We start from the raw sequence: 19,925 nt of genomic DNA on the forward strand, positions 1-19,925 counted from the left end.
CATAGGCATTCCTATATTTTCTGTAGATAGTATATCCTTGTATTGCTACTGCTGTAATATCAAAGGAATTATCTAAGTGAGTTTCAGAGATGAGCTGTATATGAATGTTATCCCATGTTAGCGAGTCATTGATTTCATTAATTATTTCTATGGCTACATATTAATGTGGGCTATTCTTCACCCTTTCCTGGGTAGCTCATTGGAGATTGAGATAATATGGAGAAAAACAAGATCATTGTTTGGCTAATAGAGTGGGTCAATCAGGCACTTGTGAGTGTCAGTTGGTGTGTGATGTTGAGCTGAAGCTACTGATCCAGAAGCTTGGCTCTCTTGCTCATGCTGCTTGTCCACACAACACACACACACACACACAATCTCTCTCTACTTTCTTGTTGTGTTTCCAAGAAAAAAGGTTGAAAAAGGTAATTACACTATTTTAGCTAACAGAGGGGGGAGTAGAGGAGAGACAGAGGGCCTAAAACATAAAGCCTTGTGTTTAGTTGTTATAAGAGTATTTAATTCGGACTTTAACAGAGGTGCCATGGACTGTATTAAACGGGTGCAGCAGGATCTAACATGGGAGTGTGTAAAGTTAACCTTCAAGTGCTTAATTGTAAAGATGTCTGTGTTAGGATGCAGCTCTGTGAGACAAAATACGTAAAGCTGCCGTGTGCCAACTCAACCACAGCTTAGAGACAGAAACCGTGCCGCAAATGACACCCTATGGCCTATATAGTGCACTCACTACTACTAGTCTGGTCAAATGTAGGGCAATATATAGTGAATAAGGTGTGATTTGGGACACACAGACTGGGGATGGGCTAGCAGCAGGGTGGTAATACCAGTAATACCAACACAAAGCAGGAATTGTCTGACCGTAATGCTTGAACTGTACTGTGTACAGTATTTGTATTCATATTTCCTGGGTGACAGACAGGATTAGTGAATGAGTATCTATGGATTTGAATGATGTTTCATTCTCTCTGGCTATATCCAAAATGGCACCCTATTCCCTTATTAGTCCACTACTCTTTACCGGAGCCCTATGAGCCCTGATCAAATGTAGTGCACAAAGTAGGAAATAGAGAGCAATTTGGGACACAGTCAGAGAGAATGACATACTCTGTCTGCCTCCTGTCTTTTCTGCTGAATGCAGACTGGGGTTAGGATTTGGTGTGTAAATACACTGATGGGGGTGACCCAAACACACACACACATACAGTATGTAAGTATGTTTGACTACAGGGAGACAGGGAGTGGTTGTGGCTGGTATGCAAACATTCATCATGACTACTAACCACCGCAGGAGAAGGGGTAACACTGCAGCGCACAGTGGACTTTCTTCATTGGCTGGTGATATCCAATACACCTATACATGACTAGTCAACAAAGCTAATTCAACATCAAATTTGACAGACAGGGAGAAAGTTGATTGACTACTACACTACTAACCAACCAGTAATAGCATCAGAAAGAACCATGGGATGCTGGGATGCTACAGGACAGTCCAAAGGAATGTCTTCAATGCCAAATTGAACCCTAACCCTGAAATATATCACATGATATCATTAATAACAGATAGTAAAATCAAATCAAATTGTATTTGTCACATGCTTCGTAAACAACATGTGTAGACTAATAGTGAACCCATTTAGAGGAAGGACTTACTGAAGTTTATTATGTACTACTTCACAATATGTTTTTTTCAACATACTGCATAGCCTAACCTTTAACCAAAGGTATACAAGGCAAATATACAGTCTCTACAGGGCCTTCAGAACGTATTCACAACCCTTTACTCTTTCCAAATGTTGTTGTGTTACAGAGTTTAAAATGGATTAAATGTAGATTGTTTGTCACTGGCCTAGAAACAATACTCCATAATTTAACATTTTAACAAATTCATTAAAAATGGAAAGATGAAATGTCTTGCGTTAAGAAGTATTTGTTTTGGCAACGCCTTAAGTTCAGGATTAAACCGTTTCTAAACAAGTCACATAATAAGTTACATGGACTCACTCTGTGTGCAATAACAGTGTTTAACATGACTTTTCAATGACTCATCTCTGTACGCCACACATACAATTATCTGTAAGGTCCCTCATCTCTGTACGCCACACATACAATTATCTGTAAGGTCCCTCATCTCTGTACGCCACACATACAATTATCTGTAAGGTCCCTCATCTCTGTACGCCACACATACAATTATCTGTAAGGTCCCTCATCTCTGTACGCCACACATACAATTATCTGTAAGGTCCCTCATCTCTGTACGCCACACATACAATTATCTGTAAGGTCCCTCATCTCTGTACGCCACACATACAATTATCTGTAAGGTCCCTCATCTCTGTACGCCACACATACAATTATCTGTAAGGTCCCTCAGTCGAGCAGTGATTCAACCACATACACTTGGGAGAGTTTTCCAATGCCTTGCAAAGGAGGGCACCAATTGGCAGATGGGTAACAATAAATAAGCAGACATTGAATATGCCTTTGAGCATGTCAAAGTTATGCTTTCCCAAATTGTTCCTTTATGATCTAGTCAGGTCATTACATTGGTGTCAGAAGGGATCGGACCTCGGCCTAGAAGGTCGAGGGTTCGAGACCTGCTCCCTGCTGTTTCATTACATTGGTGTCAGAAGTGATCGGACCTCAGGCTCGAAGGTCGAGGGTTCGAGACCTGCTCCCTGCTGTTTCATTACATTGGTGTCAGAAGGGATCGGACCTCAGGCTCGAAGGTTGAGGGTTCGAGACCTGCTCCCTGCTGTTTCATTACATTGGTGTCAGAAGGGATCGGACCTCAGGCTCGAAGGTCGATGGTTCGAGACCTGCTCCCTGCTGTTTCATTACATTGGTGTCAGAAGGGATCGGACCTTGCATCCACGACAGTCCGTGTGCTTGGCCGGTGCGCATTCCTGTAAGACGTAGAGTCGCAAGCTAACACGAGGACGCGCTCTTTGAAAGGAGGGAGTAGTGTAACGACCCTGGGTTTATAAGCGTGGAAATCGACCCTGCTTTTGCGGCACAGTGGATAGCATGCCGGACATCAGGCTCGAAGGTCGAGGTCTCTGATATCCAATAGCTTTTCCCGGCTGTATGTGATAACACTTACGGTTTTCTGGTTTCCTAAGGACTTGAAGCGAAGCTGCCATCTCCGTCGGCGCTATCTTGTTAATGTCCAATGGCCGATGAGCACAGATGCGTTTTATTTATATGTTTCGGCATAGTTTCTCTTCATATGACAAGGATTGAAAAGGATTTAGCAGTAGATTGTCGTCTTGATTCACGATGACTGCTAGCTTGCTAGCCAGATTTTGAAAGTATGATGTTGACATCATCAGTCCAATCAAAGCTACGGTAGATATGTGATTTGACGTAATTTTATCTGTGGCACTTCTAACGTAACTCTATGGCAGCACCCAGGGTACTTGAATTTTCTAACTCTCCCTGTAGATTTTGCGATGATGTGGTGTCCCCATGAGTGACAGAACACTGAACCAATCACAGTGCAACTAGAGAACATTACCAACCCCTACGCTCCATATTTTCCACTGGCTGCCCCACCATCACAGAAAGCACCGAGCTAGACTGCAACACCTGCATTTTGGAGCTGCCTTACTCAAGAAAGCAAAAAAAGAGACCATGTTTGTATGCAGCTTTATTAACTCAATGATTATTTTGTTTAATCATTTGTTTACATTGTTTGCAAATTAGTATGTGACACGTAATTAATGCCAAAATATGCAAAAAACAGGTGGGGCTCAAAACAGGTGGGGCAAAGCTCTTAGACTTACCCAAAAAGACTCACAGCTGTAATCACTGCCAAAGGTGATTGCAACATGTATCGACTCAGGGTTGTAAATACTTATGTAAACAAGATATGCATTTCATTTTCAATAAATTTGCAAAAATGTCTAAAAACATTATTTCACTTTGTCATTATGGGGTGTTGTGTGTAGATGGGTGAGAAGGACATATTTAATCCATGTTGAATTCAGGCTGTAACAACAAAATGAGGAATAAGTCAAGGGGTATGAATACTTTCTGAAGGCACTTTACATTTACAACCATCATTAAAATAATTTAATATATATATATTTTTTGTTTACCTTTATTTAACCAGGCAAGTCAGTTAAGAACATATTCTTATTTTCAATGACAGCCTGGGAACAGTGGGTTAACTGCCTGTTCAGGGGCAGAACGACAGATTTGTACCTTGTCAGCTCGGGGGTTTGAACTCGCAACCTTCCGGTTACTAGTCCAACGCGCTAACCACTAGGCTAATATGTTTTAATACCAAAGGTATTCTATAAAATATATTGTAATCTTCAAAAATTCAAATGTTAAATGAAATGGTTAAATATTTTTGAACGCTTTAGCCTGTGGAATGATAAGAAAGGGTTGTTTCTTGTGATTTGATATAATCAGTCATGATCAGAATAAAGCAAATTCACTTAACAGGATCAGATTTTTATTTTATTTTGACAGTTTTTAAAGCAAAGGAAATGGTTGAATAACAGTATTATAAATATAAAATGTAACATGTAACAATGCTAAATCAATGTGATTGACTAAGTGTTTGATTAGTAGGGTTGTAAAATTCCAGGAACGTCCCTGGTTTTCCAGAATGCCTGGTTGGAGTATTCTGGATTTCATGCTTTTTCCCAGATTCCGGGAATCCTCCAACCAGGATTTTGAGAAAACTAGGGATTTTTTTTTTTTTTAAGTTCCAGGAATTTTGCAATCCTACTGATTAGTTACAAAGAGGGGGTTAGATATGTCTGTCTACCTGCACACTGTGTTTGGAATAGCAACATTTACATGTTTGTCATATAGCAGACGCACTTATCCAGAGCGACTTACAGGCAGACAGATTTTCCACCTAATCGGCTCTGGGATTCAAACCAGCGACCTTTCAGTTACTGGCCCAATGCTCTTAAGCACTAGGCTACTTGCCAACCTATGTAGCTAATAGCGGAATGCCATTGAGCCAGCCATAATGTATTGCACTTTACAGTTGTGTACTGTTATATAGAATTCCAGTAGCTAACTAAACATTTGTCTGTAAATATACATCAATTATTAACAGTTTACATAGGTTTTATGACACCTCAGGCTAACTGTGGGTGATATTACCCTAAACCCCAACCACCCCTTTATAGCAGACAGGAAGTGTTCTGTAGAAAACATTTATTGCTGCGGATACGATATACAGTATAAACAATACTGTACATAAACAAGGACTTTGTATAAAGTGTATGATGTGGTGGTCCTGTATTCTTTAGCGGGTATAGAGCAGGGGTACTCAACTCTGACCCTACGAGGTCCGGAGCCTCCTGGTTTTCTGTTCTACCTGATAATTAATTGCACACACCTGGTGTCCAGGTCTAAATCAGTCCCTGATTGTTTCTTTCTAATGAAAAAAATGCAGTGGAACTGGTTTGGAGGTCCAGAGTTGAGTTTGAGCAGCATAGATTGAAGAGCTTTGCAATGCCAGGATTGTGGGTTCGACTCCTGAGGCCACCCATACGTACAAAATGTATACAAACATGACTAAGTCGCTTTGGATAAAGCTGTCTGCTAAATGGTATATATTATATTATGTAAGTTTGAGAAAGTCTAAGAAAGGTTCCTAGAACTGAATAGACAGAATGAGGACTCTTTAAATTCCAAGTCAATTCCATTCAATTACAACCTTTGCGCAAACAAAAGAGTGTGATTAGGTTGTGTGTGTGTGTGTGTGTGTGTGTGTGTGTGTGTGTGTGTGTGTGTGTGTGTGTGTGTGTGTGTGTGTGTGTGTGTGTGTGTGTGTGTGTGTGTGTGTGTGTGTGTGTGTGTGTGTGTGTGTGTGTGTGTGTGTGTGTGTGTGTGTGTGTGTGTGTTGAGAAGGGGTAGGTAAGTAGGTCAATCCAATATTAGTGACCCAAAACGTGTGTGTGTTTGTCCACTCAGAAAGATCACCTGGTTGAAATGTAAGGTAAGATGGTTTTCCTCAGCAGTACACAACCAAGCAACACTGAACCCAGTGAAAATGACTAAGATGGGATCTGGGGAGAGGAGAATGTCTAAAGTACAAACGCACACACACACGCGCACACAAACACACACACGTACACAAACACACACACGCACACACACATACACAAACATACACACACACACACGCACGCACACACACAAACAAACACTCCCTGAGATAAACATCTGTTGTTTTTGTAATGCTAGATCCATTGAAAATCTTGAGCCTTGCTGTACTACGGGGAACACAACCACATCAGGGCTCATCCTTTTCGTCAACTGAACGGACAGAAATAAGACATGGAGTCGTTTCTTTATATCTGCCTAAATGTCCTGTTTTCTACCGTACTTTGGTTTTTGTTTATGTATACATGTGTGTACAGATGACCTAATGTATAATAATGATACCAATAAGGTATACATAGTATTATGTATTACAGATGAGCAAATTAAAATACTGTACCATGTTTGACTATGGCCGCTTTTAGTGTCTTAAACTGAGTGGTCCACAGTGTGGTTATTACAATTGGTATTTTGTATTGTCAACTATACTATCATTGTGGAGTGACACTGTAATACATTGTTCTAACTAATACTTTGGGTCGTTTGCTATTGGATTGACCTACTTATCTAATCTCTCTTTAACACACAAGTTTACATAACACACCAATGAACACAATATACTTTCCAAATGATCCAATGTTCTCTTAGAAGTCAAAAAGGACTTTCTTCTCACAGGACCTTCTTTTGTTTCACAGAATCACTTGATATTATTACCAGCCTCAGACGGCAGCAGATCTTTTTTTTTTTTGAATGGCAGAAGTGTAATCCTACCATACCTTTAATCCTACCATACCTTTAATCCTACCATACCTTTAATCCTACCATACCTTTAATCCTACCATACCTCTAATCCAACCATACCTTTAATCCTACCATACCTTTAATCCTACCATACCTTTAATCCTACCATACCTCTAATCCTACCATACCTTTAATCCTACCATACCTTTAATCCTACCATACCTTTAATCCTACCATACCTTTAATCCTACCATACCTTTAATCCTACCATACCTTTAATCCTACCATACCTCTAATCCTACCATACCTTTAATCCTACCATACCTTTAATCCTACCATACCTCTAATCCTACCATACCTTTAATCCTACCATACCTTTAATCCTACCATACCTCTAATCCTACCATACCTTTAATCCTACCATACCTTTAATCCTACCATACCTTTAATCCTACCATACCTCTAATCCTACCATACCTTTAATCCTACCATACCTTTAATCCTACCATACCTCTAATCCTACCATACCTTTAATCCTACCATACCTTTAATCCTACCATACCTTTAATCCTACCATACCTTTAATCCTACCATACCTCTAATCCTACCATACCTTTAATCCTACCATACCTTTAATCCTACCATACCTTTAATCCTACCATACCTTTAATCCTACCATACCTTTTCTAGTTCTCCTCTAATCTTACCATACCTTTTCTAGTTCTCTAATCCTACCATACCTTTTCTAGTTCTCTAATCCTACCATACCTTTTCTAGTTCTCCTCTAATCTTGCCATACCTTTTCTAGTTCTCCTCTAATCCTACCATACCTTTTCTAGTTATCTAATCCTACCATACCTTTTCTAGTTCTCCTCTAATCTTACCATACCTTTTCTAGTTCTCTAATCCTACCATACCTTTTCTAGTTCTCTAATCCTACCATACCTTTTCTAGTTCTCCTCTAATCTTGCCATACCTTTTCTAGTTCTCCTCTAATCCTACCATACCTTTTCTAGTTATCTAATCCTACCATACCTTTTCTAGTTCTCCTCTAAATCTACCATACATTTTCTCGTTCTCTAATCCTACCATACATTTTCTAGTTCTCTAATCCTACCATACATTTTCTATTTCTCCAATACTGACTCATATTATCAAGGACAGTACATTTATATGTTTTGTATCTGACATTCATCTATGTTTACCAAAAATGAAAACAGAAAGAGAGAAAGCCTACATCCCAAAATGGCACCCTATTCCATATTTAGTGCACTACTTTTGACCAGGGCCCATAGGGCTGAGATGACAAACCCCAGAGTCACAATGACACGTCCACCTCAGGTGAGAGCATAGAGATAGTTAGAGGATGAAACATTGTATCTGTCTCATTATGGCATCTATGAGAGCATGGGCAGCACCATTGAGGCCAATCTCCATTTTTCTTCTACTACTACTTCTATGAGTTGGTAAACAAACTGAAAGGGTGCATACTGCCACCTGGAGTTTGTTGTTTGAACAGGTATAAAGCCAAGATTGACAATTGCCTGCCACCTGCAGTAAATGGTTTTCTCACGGGTATAATTCATTGGCTGATCCCTCCTGATGAACTGGATGGAATTATGTGATCCTTCCTAAACCCATAGGAAGTCCCAACCAGTTGACTACTTCAAAATGGTTATGTCCTCACAATGGCACTGCCCATGCTAAAACAGAATTTTGGGCACTGGAGTCCTCTATCTATCTCTATGGGTGAGAGTTAGATCACCTGGTTGATTGGCTGCTTCACCTCTGACTGGGAAAGGTCAAGAGGGGTCAGGAGAAAGTTTTGTTGGATCAGACAAGGTTAACCTAGAGACAGGAGACCGTGACCTCGGAGGTCAGTACTTCTCATCAGAGGCATCGATACAGAGAGTTGGGCCAATGTGGTTTCTGTCTGAACATTCCGAAAGCGCCACTTTCTCCTCCATAGCCGTTGCTCAGTGATCATTTATGGTTATGCATTGTGCTGTTTATTTGTGAAAGGTTTTGAAAACTATGAAGATGTCCAGTGAAAGCAGATGTGCAATTTGTTGACATCACAATACCGACTTGGATACACATGGTTCCGAATGGTAATCAGTAAAAATGTCCTTAAATTCGCTGCTCTGTTTTGCTTGTTTGAGTCGGGTAATTTCAGAGGGAACTATCGGAGGCGATCGCGTATTGTTACGTCGCCAAAATTTCAAGAATGAAGGTGCTAACATGGCGTCCATTCTGAAACCGTAGTCTCGTAATATATGGCTCTACCTCCAAACGAGCTTCAATGCCATACAACACTCCTTCCGTGGCCTCCAACTGCTCTTAAACGCTAGTAAAACCAAATGCATGCTTTTCAACCGTTCGCTGCCTGCACCCGCCCGCCTGACCAGCATCACCACCCTGGATGGTTCCGACCTAGAATATGTGGACATCTATAAGTACCTAGGTGTCTGGCTAGACTGTAAACTCTCCTTCCAGACTCATATCAAACATCTCCAATCTAAAAATCAAATCTAGAGTCGGCATTCTATTCCGCAACAAAGCCTCCTTCACTCACGCCGCCAAACTTACCCTAGTAAAACTGACTATCCTACCGATCCTCAACTTCGGCGATGTCATCTACAAAATAGCTTCCAATACTCTACTCAGCAAACTGGATGCAGTTTATCACAGTGCCATCCGTTTTGTCACTAAAGCACCTTATACCACCCACTACTGTGACTTGTATGCTCTAGTCGGCTGGCCCTCGCTACATATTCGTCGCCAGACCCACTGGCTCCACGATGGCAACACCCATCCATAGCACGCGCTCCAGCAGGTGTATCTCACTGATCATCCCTAAAGCCAACACCTCATTTGGCTGCCTTTCGTTCCAGTTCTCTGCTGCCTGTGACTGGAACGAATTGCAAAAATCGCTGAAGTTGGAGACTTTAATCTCCCTCACCAACTTCAAACATCTGCTGTCTGAGCAGCTAACTGATCGCTGCAGCTGTACATAGTCTATCGGTAAATAGCCCACCCAATTTACCTACCTCATCCCCATACTGTTTATATTTATTTACTTTTCTGCTCTTTTGCACACCAGACCATCTGATCATTTATCACTCCAGTGTTAATCTGCTGAATTGTAATTATTTGCCTACCTCCTCATGCCTTTTGCACACAATGTATATAGACTCTTTTTTTCTACTGTGTTATTGACTTGTTAATTGTTTACTCCATGTGTAACTCTGTGTTGTTGTCTGTTCAAACTGCTATGCTTTATCTTGGCCAGGTCGCAGTTGTTAATGAGAACTTGTTCTCAACAAGCCTACCTGGTTAAATAAAGGTGAAATAAAAATAAAATAAAAAAATACAAAACTTCTCACCCTGCTCACAACCTGACACCAACACTGGATTAGAACTGAATTGAACAATCGGAAACAGTTTGCTCCCATATGGCTCCTGGTCCAGATGCTGTATATTGTAATTCCTGAAGAATCTTGTTAGTAATGACGACATCAGTATCTAACCCCTCTTCCTCTCGATCATCTTCTTCGCTTCTGTTTTCGTTCCCCGTTATTATGACCCGATGTGGAAGATTTTTCCCCTTTTGATGTTCTTGGCTTCCTCCCATCCCACTACATTCAGGGCTACAGTATGGTCAGCGACTGACTTGATCAGGTGCATGTATGATGATGTTTTTTGTATTGACTAAGGTCTTATTGTACATTTCTAGATACACTGGTCCAATTCTGAAAAACAATTATTTGATTCAAAACACAAATCTATAGGAAGTCGAACATTGCGAACATCATCAACACTACATTTCATGTTGAATGAAAGATCATTCTGTCCGTCCACTAGACGATGACTACAGAGAAAACACGAGTAACTACGGAAAAATTAGTCTCTGGTTCATTCAACTCCACTGGACACAGAGACTGAACCTCTCAAAGTTGCTTAGCTGCTTTACGGTCTCATTCTGTTGTCTGATCCTTAGGTACAAGGATGTCCATCATTTTCTTACAGGCCACTCAACTAAAAGATGGCCATTGAGACGTGTATAGTAACTACAAAGATGGCTTGGTGTCTGTTATCCGGTTGGTTTTGGTTGGCTTAGTAACTAGATTGTTTGAGGTCTGTTGAGCTGGTTGATTTTGGTTAGCTTAGTAGCTATGGACATAATTTGGTTGGTTTGGTGTCTGTTATCCAGTTGGTTTTTGGTTGGTTTCAGAACTATGGAGGTGATTCGGTGTCTGTTGAGCTGATTGGAATTGCATGCTAGACCAGGGATAGAGACGACATGCAGGCATGCAGTGAGTCGAGATGATAGATCACTTACACTCCACCTCCAGAATGGCGCTAACAGTCCGTGTGAGTTCTTTAGCCTCTGCGGTTAGTGTGGCGGCCGTCCACTGGGACTTCTTCCCCACCCGGGCTCCCAGGGGCTGAGAGGAGGCTCCAGCCTTCACGTCACCGGAGCTGCAGAGACACAGACAGGTATAGAGTTTCAAGCTGACAGCATTTTTACATTGTTTTAAGCATGGCTGTATTTGTCAATCTAGCAAGGGGGCAATATTTAGATTTTTTTTCATTGACAAGATTAGCAAACTTAGGCACAGTGGTGGAAAAAGTACCCAAATGTGATACTTGAGTAAAAGTATAGATACCTTAATAGAAAGTTACTCTCGTAAAAGTTAAAGTCACCAAGTAAAATACTACTTAAGTAAAAGTATAAAAGTATTTGGTTCTAAATATACTTAAGTATCAAATTAAATGTAATTGCTGAAATATACTTAAGTATCAAAAGTAAAAGTCTAAATGATTTCAAATTCCATATATTAAGCAAACCAGACAGCACCATTTTCTTACGGATTGCCAGGGGCACACTCCAAAACTCAGATTATGCCTAGACGCCTCACAAGACCTCAACTGGCAGCTTCATTAAATAGTATCGGCAAAACACCAGTCTCAACGTAAACAGTGAAGAGGCGACTCCAGGATGCTGGCCTTCTAGGCAGAGTTCTCTGTCCAGTGTCTGTGTTATTTTGCCCATCTTAATCTTTTATTTTTATTGACCAGTCTGAGACCTGGCTTTTTCTTTGCAACTCTGCCTAGAAGGCCAGCATCCCGGAGTCGCCTCTTCACTGTTGACGTTGAGACTGGTGTTTTGTGGGTACTATTTAATGAAGCTGCCATTTGAGGACCTGTGAGGCGTCTGTTTCTCAAACGAGACACTCTAATGTACTTGTCCTCTTTCTCAGTTGTGCACCGGGGCCTCCCACTCCTCTTTCTATTCTGCTTACAGCCAGTTTGCACTGTTCTGTGAAGGGAGTAGTTCACAGCTTTGTACGAGATCTTCAGTAATCTTAGCAATTTCTCGCATGGAATAGCCTTAATTTCTCAGAACTAGAATAGACTGACAAGTTTCAGAAGAAAGTTATTTGTTTCTGGTCATTTTGAGCCTGTAATCGAACCCACAAATGCTGATGCTTCAGATACTCAACTAGTCTAAAGAAGGCCAGTTTTATTGCTTCTTTAAATCAGAACAACAGTTTTCTTCTGTGCTAACATAATTGCAAAAGGGTTTTCTAATGATCAATTAGCCTTTTAAAAGTATAAACTTGGATTAGTTAACACAATATGCCATTGCTACACAGGAGTGATGGTTGCTGATAATGGGCCTCTGTAAGCCTACGTAGATATTCAATTTTTTTAAAAGCAGCTGTTTCCAGCTACAATAGTCATTTACAACATTAACAATGTCAATTTGATGTTATTTTGACGGACAAAAAAAAGTGATTTTCTTTGAAAAACAAGGACATTTCTAAGTGACCCCACACTTTTGAACGGTAGTGTATATACAGTGGAAGTCGGAAGTTCACATTCAGCTGAGCCAAATACATTTAAACTCAGTTTTTCACAATCCCTGACATTTAATCCAAGTAAAAATTCCCTGTTTTAGGTCAGTTAGGATTACTACTTTATTTTAAGAATGTGAAATGTCAGAATAATAGTACAGAGAATTATTTATTTCAGCTTTTATTTCTTTCATCACATTCCCAGTGGGTCAGAAGTTTACATACACTCAATTAGTGTTTGGTAGCATTGCCTTTAAAATGGTTAACTTGGGTCAAACGTTTCAGGTAGCCTTCCACAAGCTTCCCACAATAAGTTGGGTGAATTTTGGCCCATTCCTCCTGACAGAGCTGGTGTAACTGAGTCAGGTTTTTAGGCCTCCTTGCTCGCGCACGCTTTTTCAGTTCTGCCCACACATTTTCTATACGATTGAAGTCAGAGCTTTGTGATGGCCACTCCAATACCTTTGCTGTCCTTAAGCCATTTTTTCACAACTTTGGAAGTATGCTTGCAGTCATTGTCCATTTGGAAGACCCATTTGTCACCAAGCTTTAACTTCCTGACTGATGTCCTGAGACGTAGCTTCAATATATCCACATCATTTCCCTTCCTCATGGTGCCATCTATTTTGTGAAGTGCACCAGTCCCTTCTGCAGCAAAGCACACCCACAACATGATGCTGCCACCCCCGTTCTTCACGGTTGGGATGGTGTTCTCCGGCTTGCAAGCCTCCCCCTTTTTCCTCCAAACATAACGATGGTCATTACGGTCAAACAGTTCTATTTTTGTTTCATTAGACCAGAGGACATTTCTCCAAAATGTACGATCTTTGTCCCCATGTGCAGTTGCAAACCGTAGTCTGGCTTTTTTATGGCGATTTTGGAGCAGTGGCTTCTTCCTTGCTGAGCAGCCTTTCAGGTAATGTCGATATAGGACTCGTTTTACTGTGGAAATAGATACTTTTGTACCCGTTTCCTCCAGCATCTTCACAAGGTCCTTTGCTGTTTTTCTGGGATTGATTTGCACTTTTCGCAACAGAGTACGTTCATCTCTAGGAGACAGAACGCGTCTCCTTCCTGAGCGATATTATCACGCCCTGGCCATAGAGGGGCTTTTTATTCTCTATTTTGGTTAGGCCAGGGTGTGACTAGGGTGGGCGTTCTATGTTCCTTTTTCTACGTTTTTGTATTTCTGTGTCTTTGGCCAGGTATGGTTCTCAATCAGGGACAGCTGTCTGTCGTTGTCTCTGATTGAGAACCATAATTAGGCAGCCTGTTTTTCCACTATGGGTTGTGGGCAGTTGTCTTCTGTGTCTGTGTTTTCACCATACAGAACTGTTTCGATTTCCACGGTTGTTATTTTGTGTTCTGTCATAATAAATTTAACATGGACACGTACCATGCTGCGTCTGATCCTTTCTATTCCTGTTCCTCAGATGAAGAAGATCGTTACAGATATGACGGCTGCGTGGTCCCATGGTGTTTATACTTGCGTACTATCGTTTGTACAGATGAACGTAGTACCTTCAGGCATATGGACATTTCTCCCAAGGATGAACCAGACTTGTGAAGGTCTACAATTGTTTTTCTGAGGTCTTGGCTGATTTCTTTTGATTTTCCCTTGATGTCAAGCAAAGAGGCACTGAGTTTGAAGGTAGGCCTTGAAATACATCCACAGGTACACCTCCGGTTGACTCAAATGATGTAAATTAGCCTATCAGAAGCTTCAGAAGCCATGACATACTTTTCTGGAATTTTCCAAGCTGTTAAAGGCACAGTCAACTTAGTGTATGTAAACTTCTGACCCACTGGAATTGTGAAACAGTGAATTATAAGTGAAATAATCCCTCTGTAAACAATTGTTGGAAAAATTACTTGTGTCAGGCACAAAGTAGATGTCCTAACCGACTTGCCAAAACTATAGTTTGTTTACAAGAAATTTATGGAGTGGTTGAAAAACGAGTTTTAATGACTCCAACCTAAGTGTATGTAAACTTCTGACCTCAACTGTATTTAAAATACTGTCACAAAGAGCACATGTTCATCTTCATAAAAAACAACTTTTCCCATCTCAAGAGGATAAATAAATAAATGACCATAGTAAGTGCCTATCAAGTGCCAAATAAAGTAACAGGATGAACCATAACAGGGTTGACAAATTCTTCTTAAATCAGCCATAAATCCCCTTGTGACAGGGGGAATGGATACATGTTATGTGCAACAAAAAAAGGAAATTGTTATAAAACATCTCTAGACTATCTATGTTATCCTCGACCCGCTTCGTTTTCCACCACAAAATGGCCGAAAAGAGTAGATCCATCTCACCCGCTTTTACTCTGTGGTTTGACTATTATATGTTCAATGTAATCTTTAGATTATTTTAAAAGGGAATAGTTTCACCATATTAAAATGAGAGTTCAGACAACGTAACAGAGTGGACCTTAACATGAAGGGCAGTTGGAAAATGAATTACTAATCACATTAAATAAATAACAATCTTCAGAAATGACTGTCAGTGCAACAAAAATGCTTTACAAAAGCTTTACAATGATGGTTAAACTTGGAGTAATGTTGGGATTAAGTGGGTTAAAATCTTCCTAGAAGTGACAGCTTTGACAGAGGGACATTTTGGTACTTCAGCCTTTATTCATATAAAGCATCTGATTGATTGAATTCTCCATGTAGTCTATAGTAAAGATCACTTAATTTAATATAACAGGCTTTTAAAATCAAATATTGGTGCACAATTTCTACTTAGAATATCAAAAGGGACCAAAAAGGAACTCATTTCGTGGAATGAGTCAGAAACCATGTGGGACCCTTCACAACTGTTAATTATCATTCAGCTGAGTCTGATGCTTGATTCAGAGCTCTACTCCATCCTGTTGGATAAGTAGCAGACGAGAGGAGAACTCTACTAAATAGGTTCTGCTGTCTACAGGGTCCCTCATTACACACCTACCCACCGATATGGGTCCTGCAGAGGTGCCTGGGTCAAACGCACACATACACAGATAGATGAAGACACACACAGGAGTAGGCACACAGACACAGACACACACAGATAGATGAAGACACACACAGGAGTAGGCACACAGACACACACACACACGGATAGATGAAGACACACACAAGAGTAGGCACACAGCCACACACAGGAGTAGGCACACAGCCACACACAGGAGTAGGTACACAGACACACACAGGAGTAGGCACACAGCCACACACAGGAGTAGGCACACAGACACACACAGGAGTAGGCACACAGACACACACAGGAGTAGGCACACAGCCACACACAGGAGTAGGTACACAGACACACACAGGAGTAGGCACACAGACACACACAGGAGTAGGCGAAAGGAAGTTACAGGAGGTCTTACAGACTGGGTCTTTATAGACACACAGTTTAGTCAAACTGATGGGATTATACAGAATAACATACTGTCTCATTAACTGAAAAGGTTCAGGAAAAATGGTCTGTTAAAAAAAAAAAAGCTTTTATGCTTGTCTTTACAATTAGGAGTGTATAGACTTGGTCAGAGATCTGCTGTCTGCCAACTGTTGCTACTAGCAACAAGTTAAATGTCGTCTTTTTGTGCATCACTCGCTGCAATCTAATGTCACCATAACCCATTCACGGTTTCCTGTATACAATGAATGAATGAGATGCTCAGAAAGACATCCGGCTTTTGAAAGGGAAAGAACGGAGGCAGACATTTTATTAATGTTCACTCTATTCCTACTGAGCACCATAGACGTTCTTACCTGTAGCTCTTCACAGGTCCTTGATTTTCAATGAGGAAGTCTTGGACATTCTGACCGGGAAGGAATGACAAGATTACTATTATTTGTGAGTTGACAGATGTCTCCAATACTCTATTTCCTATATTTTGTGCTACTTTTGACAAGAGCCATGCTTGGGCCCTATGCATGGGCCCTATGTATGGGCCCTATGTATGGGCCCTATGCATGCGCCCTGGTCAAAATTAGGGCACTATAAAGAGAATAGGGTGCCATTTGGGACACATCTGATGAGACCACATTTCTGAACACCACAAGCCTATTTATCAGATCTGGGAATAAATACTATTTAAGATATTTCAATGACTTTCACATACATTTCGAAGTAAGTACTTTATATTTTTTATTTTGATATTTATTTCCAAAAACAGTTGGAAATTATTGGTATGTATTTAAAAATACTCAAATACACAGACACATGTTCTTTTTCAAATAAAAATAGAGCATCCTTAGATGTCATTTTAAGGCCGCAAAATGTGAACACTGCAAGGGGTGTGTAAACTTTCACTAGGCACTGTACCTCCACGAAGTTGAGCAGTTTACCCATGGACACCTCAAAACCCTTTTTGGCCTCCTCGTTCTTCCTTAGTTGACACTCCAGAACGGCCACTCTCTTCTTCAGTTCCTCTGCCTCATCCTATCAGAAAGGACAACAACACAGAGATCAGGTCGTCAGCTTGGAATTTAATGAATGGCCTACATCTGGATAAGTTTTCAAGTTGAAAGATTGGCTGTATTTTCAGTAGGGCTGTCATAGATACTCAGTTAATTTTTTGTATTTTAGTGCACCATTTATTTATTTTATCGTGACTGATCGTATTGTCTGGAAGCGTAGAAAATACACTGAAAACAAGTTGACATTGATGTTAATGAAAGCATGCTTTATCAATTTACCTGATTTTTCTAACTGTTACTTTGGACAAAATGAAGTTGTCAATATTCTTGTAATGCTTTTTGTATAAAGAATCTTAAATTACAGCTCAATTTGAGCAAATTCTGAATTTGCGATTAATCTTGATGAACCACAGCAAATCCTGTTATGAACACAACAAAAAATATTTTTTTACAGCCCTAATTTTCAATTAGTGACATTTTTGATGATAGTTTATTATTTTATAAACTATTGCAAACTAATCTATTGACTTTTCTGTGACTGCTAAACGTGTGACACTACTTTGTTTGTTTATAAACACTTTTCCATTGACGTACTATACTACTGTATGTACTCTGAGTGCCAAAAGAGTGACTGGTGATGTAATCATGGTCTAGGTACTGGTCGCTAGCCAGATCAGTACAGATAACCTGACAACTTTAAATGAACGTCACTGAGCATCAACATTAATACATTAATGATGCAGCAGGAGCTGCTCTGGTCCTGAATAATATAAGTCAAATGTTGACCCACTTTTACTGAACAGGACAGAGAGAAAACCTGGAGTGGTTTCACGTACATGAGAATTAGAGATCTGGAGGGGACTCACACAGTAAGAAAGGGTGGGGAGTGACAGGAGAGAAAGGAAAAGCAAGGAGAGGAGACGATGTTAAGAATGAGGGAGAAGTTTGAACTTATTTTACTCACACATGGAAGCAGGGAATCCTAGCAGGTAGAGGGGAAAACCAGGAGCTTTGCTTAGCACAGCACAGGGGCGAGGGAGGGACCTGAAAGATGGCGCCGACAGACATGGCAGCTCAGCTTCCAGTCTCTTAGCAACTTTGCAGAATTGTGTTTTTTTGTATGTACATTTTTACATTATTTTTTTTTTTTTTACATTACATTAAGGCCAGAACTTTTTTTGTTATTACATACAGCCGGAAAAAAAACTTTTAGATATCAGAGCTACAGTAATTCACCAGCATTACGACCAGAAAAACAACTTTCCCGAATTGGATCTTTTGTTCGTACCCCCCAGATTATTGAATTTATCCTAGAGGCCGCTCCAAGACGCCACTGGCGGAAAAGAGGAATTGACTTCAAGTCTGACTCAGGAGGTGTACACACCATCCACAGCTTCTGAGTATTTTACCCGCTAATGTTCAGTCCTTGGACAATAAAGTACAAGAGCTCAGGGCGAGGACTTCCTTCCAGAGAGACATCAGGGACTGTAACATTCTCTGTTTCACGGAGTCATAGCTCTCTCCGGATATACTCTCCCCGTCCATACAGCCAGCTGGGTTCTCAGTACATCGCGCAGACAGGAATAAAGAACTCTCCGGGAAGAAGAAAGGCGAGGGTGTATGTTTCATGATTAACAACTCTTGGTGTGATTGTGATAATGTACAGGAACTGAAGTCCTTTTGATCAGGCGACCTAGAATATCTCACAAACAAATTTCGACCAAATTACCTCCCAAAATAATTATCTTCAGTTATAGTCACAGCCGTGTATATTCCCCTTCAAGTCGATACCACGACGGCCCTCAAGGAACTACATTGGACTTTGTGCAAACTGGAACCCACATATCCCAAGGCTGCATTTATTGTAGCTGAGCAAATTTGAGGAAAACGCTACCAAAGTTTTATCAACACATTGGTTGTAGTACTCATGCCACAAAAACTCTCGACCATTGTTACTCTCCCTTCCAGGATGGCTACAAGGCCCTCCCTTCGGCAAATCAGATCACGACTCCATTCTGCTTCTCCCTTGCTATAGGCAGAAACTCAAACAGGAAGTGCCCGTGCTAAGATCTATTTAACGCTGGTCTGACGAATCAGAATCCATGCTTCAAGATTGTTTTGATCACGCGGACTGGGATATGTTCCGGGTTGCCCCTGAGAATAACATTAACGTATACACGGACACGGTGACTGAGTTCATCAAGGAAGTGCAGAGGGAATGTTGTTCCCACTGTGACTATTAAAACCTACCCAAACCAAAAACCGTGGTTAGATGGCAGCATTCGCGCAAAACTGAATGCGTAAACCACCTCATTTAAAGGCAAGGTGACTGGGAATTTGGAAGAATACAAAAAATTCAATGGCTCAGGCACGAACAGTTGAAGTCGGAAGTTTACATACACCTTAGCCAAATACATTTAAACTCAGTTTTTCATAATTCCCTGTTTTAGGTCAGTTAGGATTACTTTATGTTAAGAATGTGAAATCTCAGAATAATAGTTGAGAGAATTATTTGATTCAGCTTTTATTTCTTTCATCACATTCCCAGTGGGTCAGAAATGTACATACATTCAATTAGTATTTGGTAGCATTGCCTTTAAATTGGTTAACTTAGATAAAATGTTTTCGGGTAGCCTTCCACAAGCTTCCCACCATAAGTTGGGTGAATTTTGGCCCATTCCTCCTGACAGAGCTGGTGTAACTGAGTCAGGTTTGTAGGCCTCCTTGCTCGCATACGCTTTTTCAGTTCTGCCTACACATTTTCTATAGGATTGAGGTCAGGGCTTTGAGATGGCCACTCCAATACCTTGACTTTGT

The 19,925-nt window shown here is 40.6% G+C and overlaps 1 protein-coding gene across 34 annotated transcripts in view; it reads right to left on the reverse strand.

Annotated features, from left to right (window-relative positions):
• Window positions 1–5,790: 5,790 nt before the first annotated feature.
• LOC118357683 (syntaxin-binding protein 4-like) overlaps window positions 5,791–19,925 on the reverse strand; it is a 104,261-nt gene continuing 90,126 nt past the window's right edge. Inside the window, exons 18-24 of one of the 34 annotated variants that reach the window (XM_052477761.1) lie at window positions 17,014–17,130; window positions 16,458–16,507; window positions 7,690–11,313; window positions 7,309–7,599; window positions 7,241–7,274; window positions 6,952–7,121; window positions 5,791–6,900 (exon numbers count right to left, since the gene is read on the reverse strand). In XM_052477761.1, coding sequence (XP_052333721.1) covers window positions 11,166–11,313; window positions 16,458–16,507; window positions 17,014–17,130 — 315 coding nt within the window. In that variant the 3' untranslated portion in view covers window positions 5,791–6,900; window positions 6,952–7,121; window positions 7,241–7,274; window positions 7,309–7,599; window positions 7,690–11,165. Of the gene's footprint in view, window positions 7,600–7,689; window positions 11,314–16,457; window positions 16,508–17,013; window positions 17,131–19,925 lie in introns of all 34 variants that reach the window. The other 33 variants (XM_052477777.1, XM_052477770.1, XM_052477773.1 and 30 more) reach the window with 33 other exon arrangements.

Source organism: Oncorhynchus keta, chromosome 24 (genome assembly GCF_023373465.1).
Source record: "Oncorhynchus keta strain PuntledgeMale-10-30-2019 chromosome 24, Oket_V2, whole genome shotgun sequence".
NCBI lineage: Eukaryota > Metazoa > Chordata > Actinopteri > Salmoniformes > Salmonidae > Oncorhynchus > Oncorhynchus keta.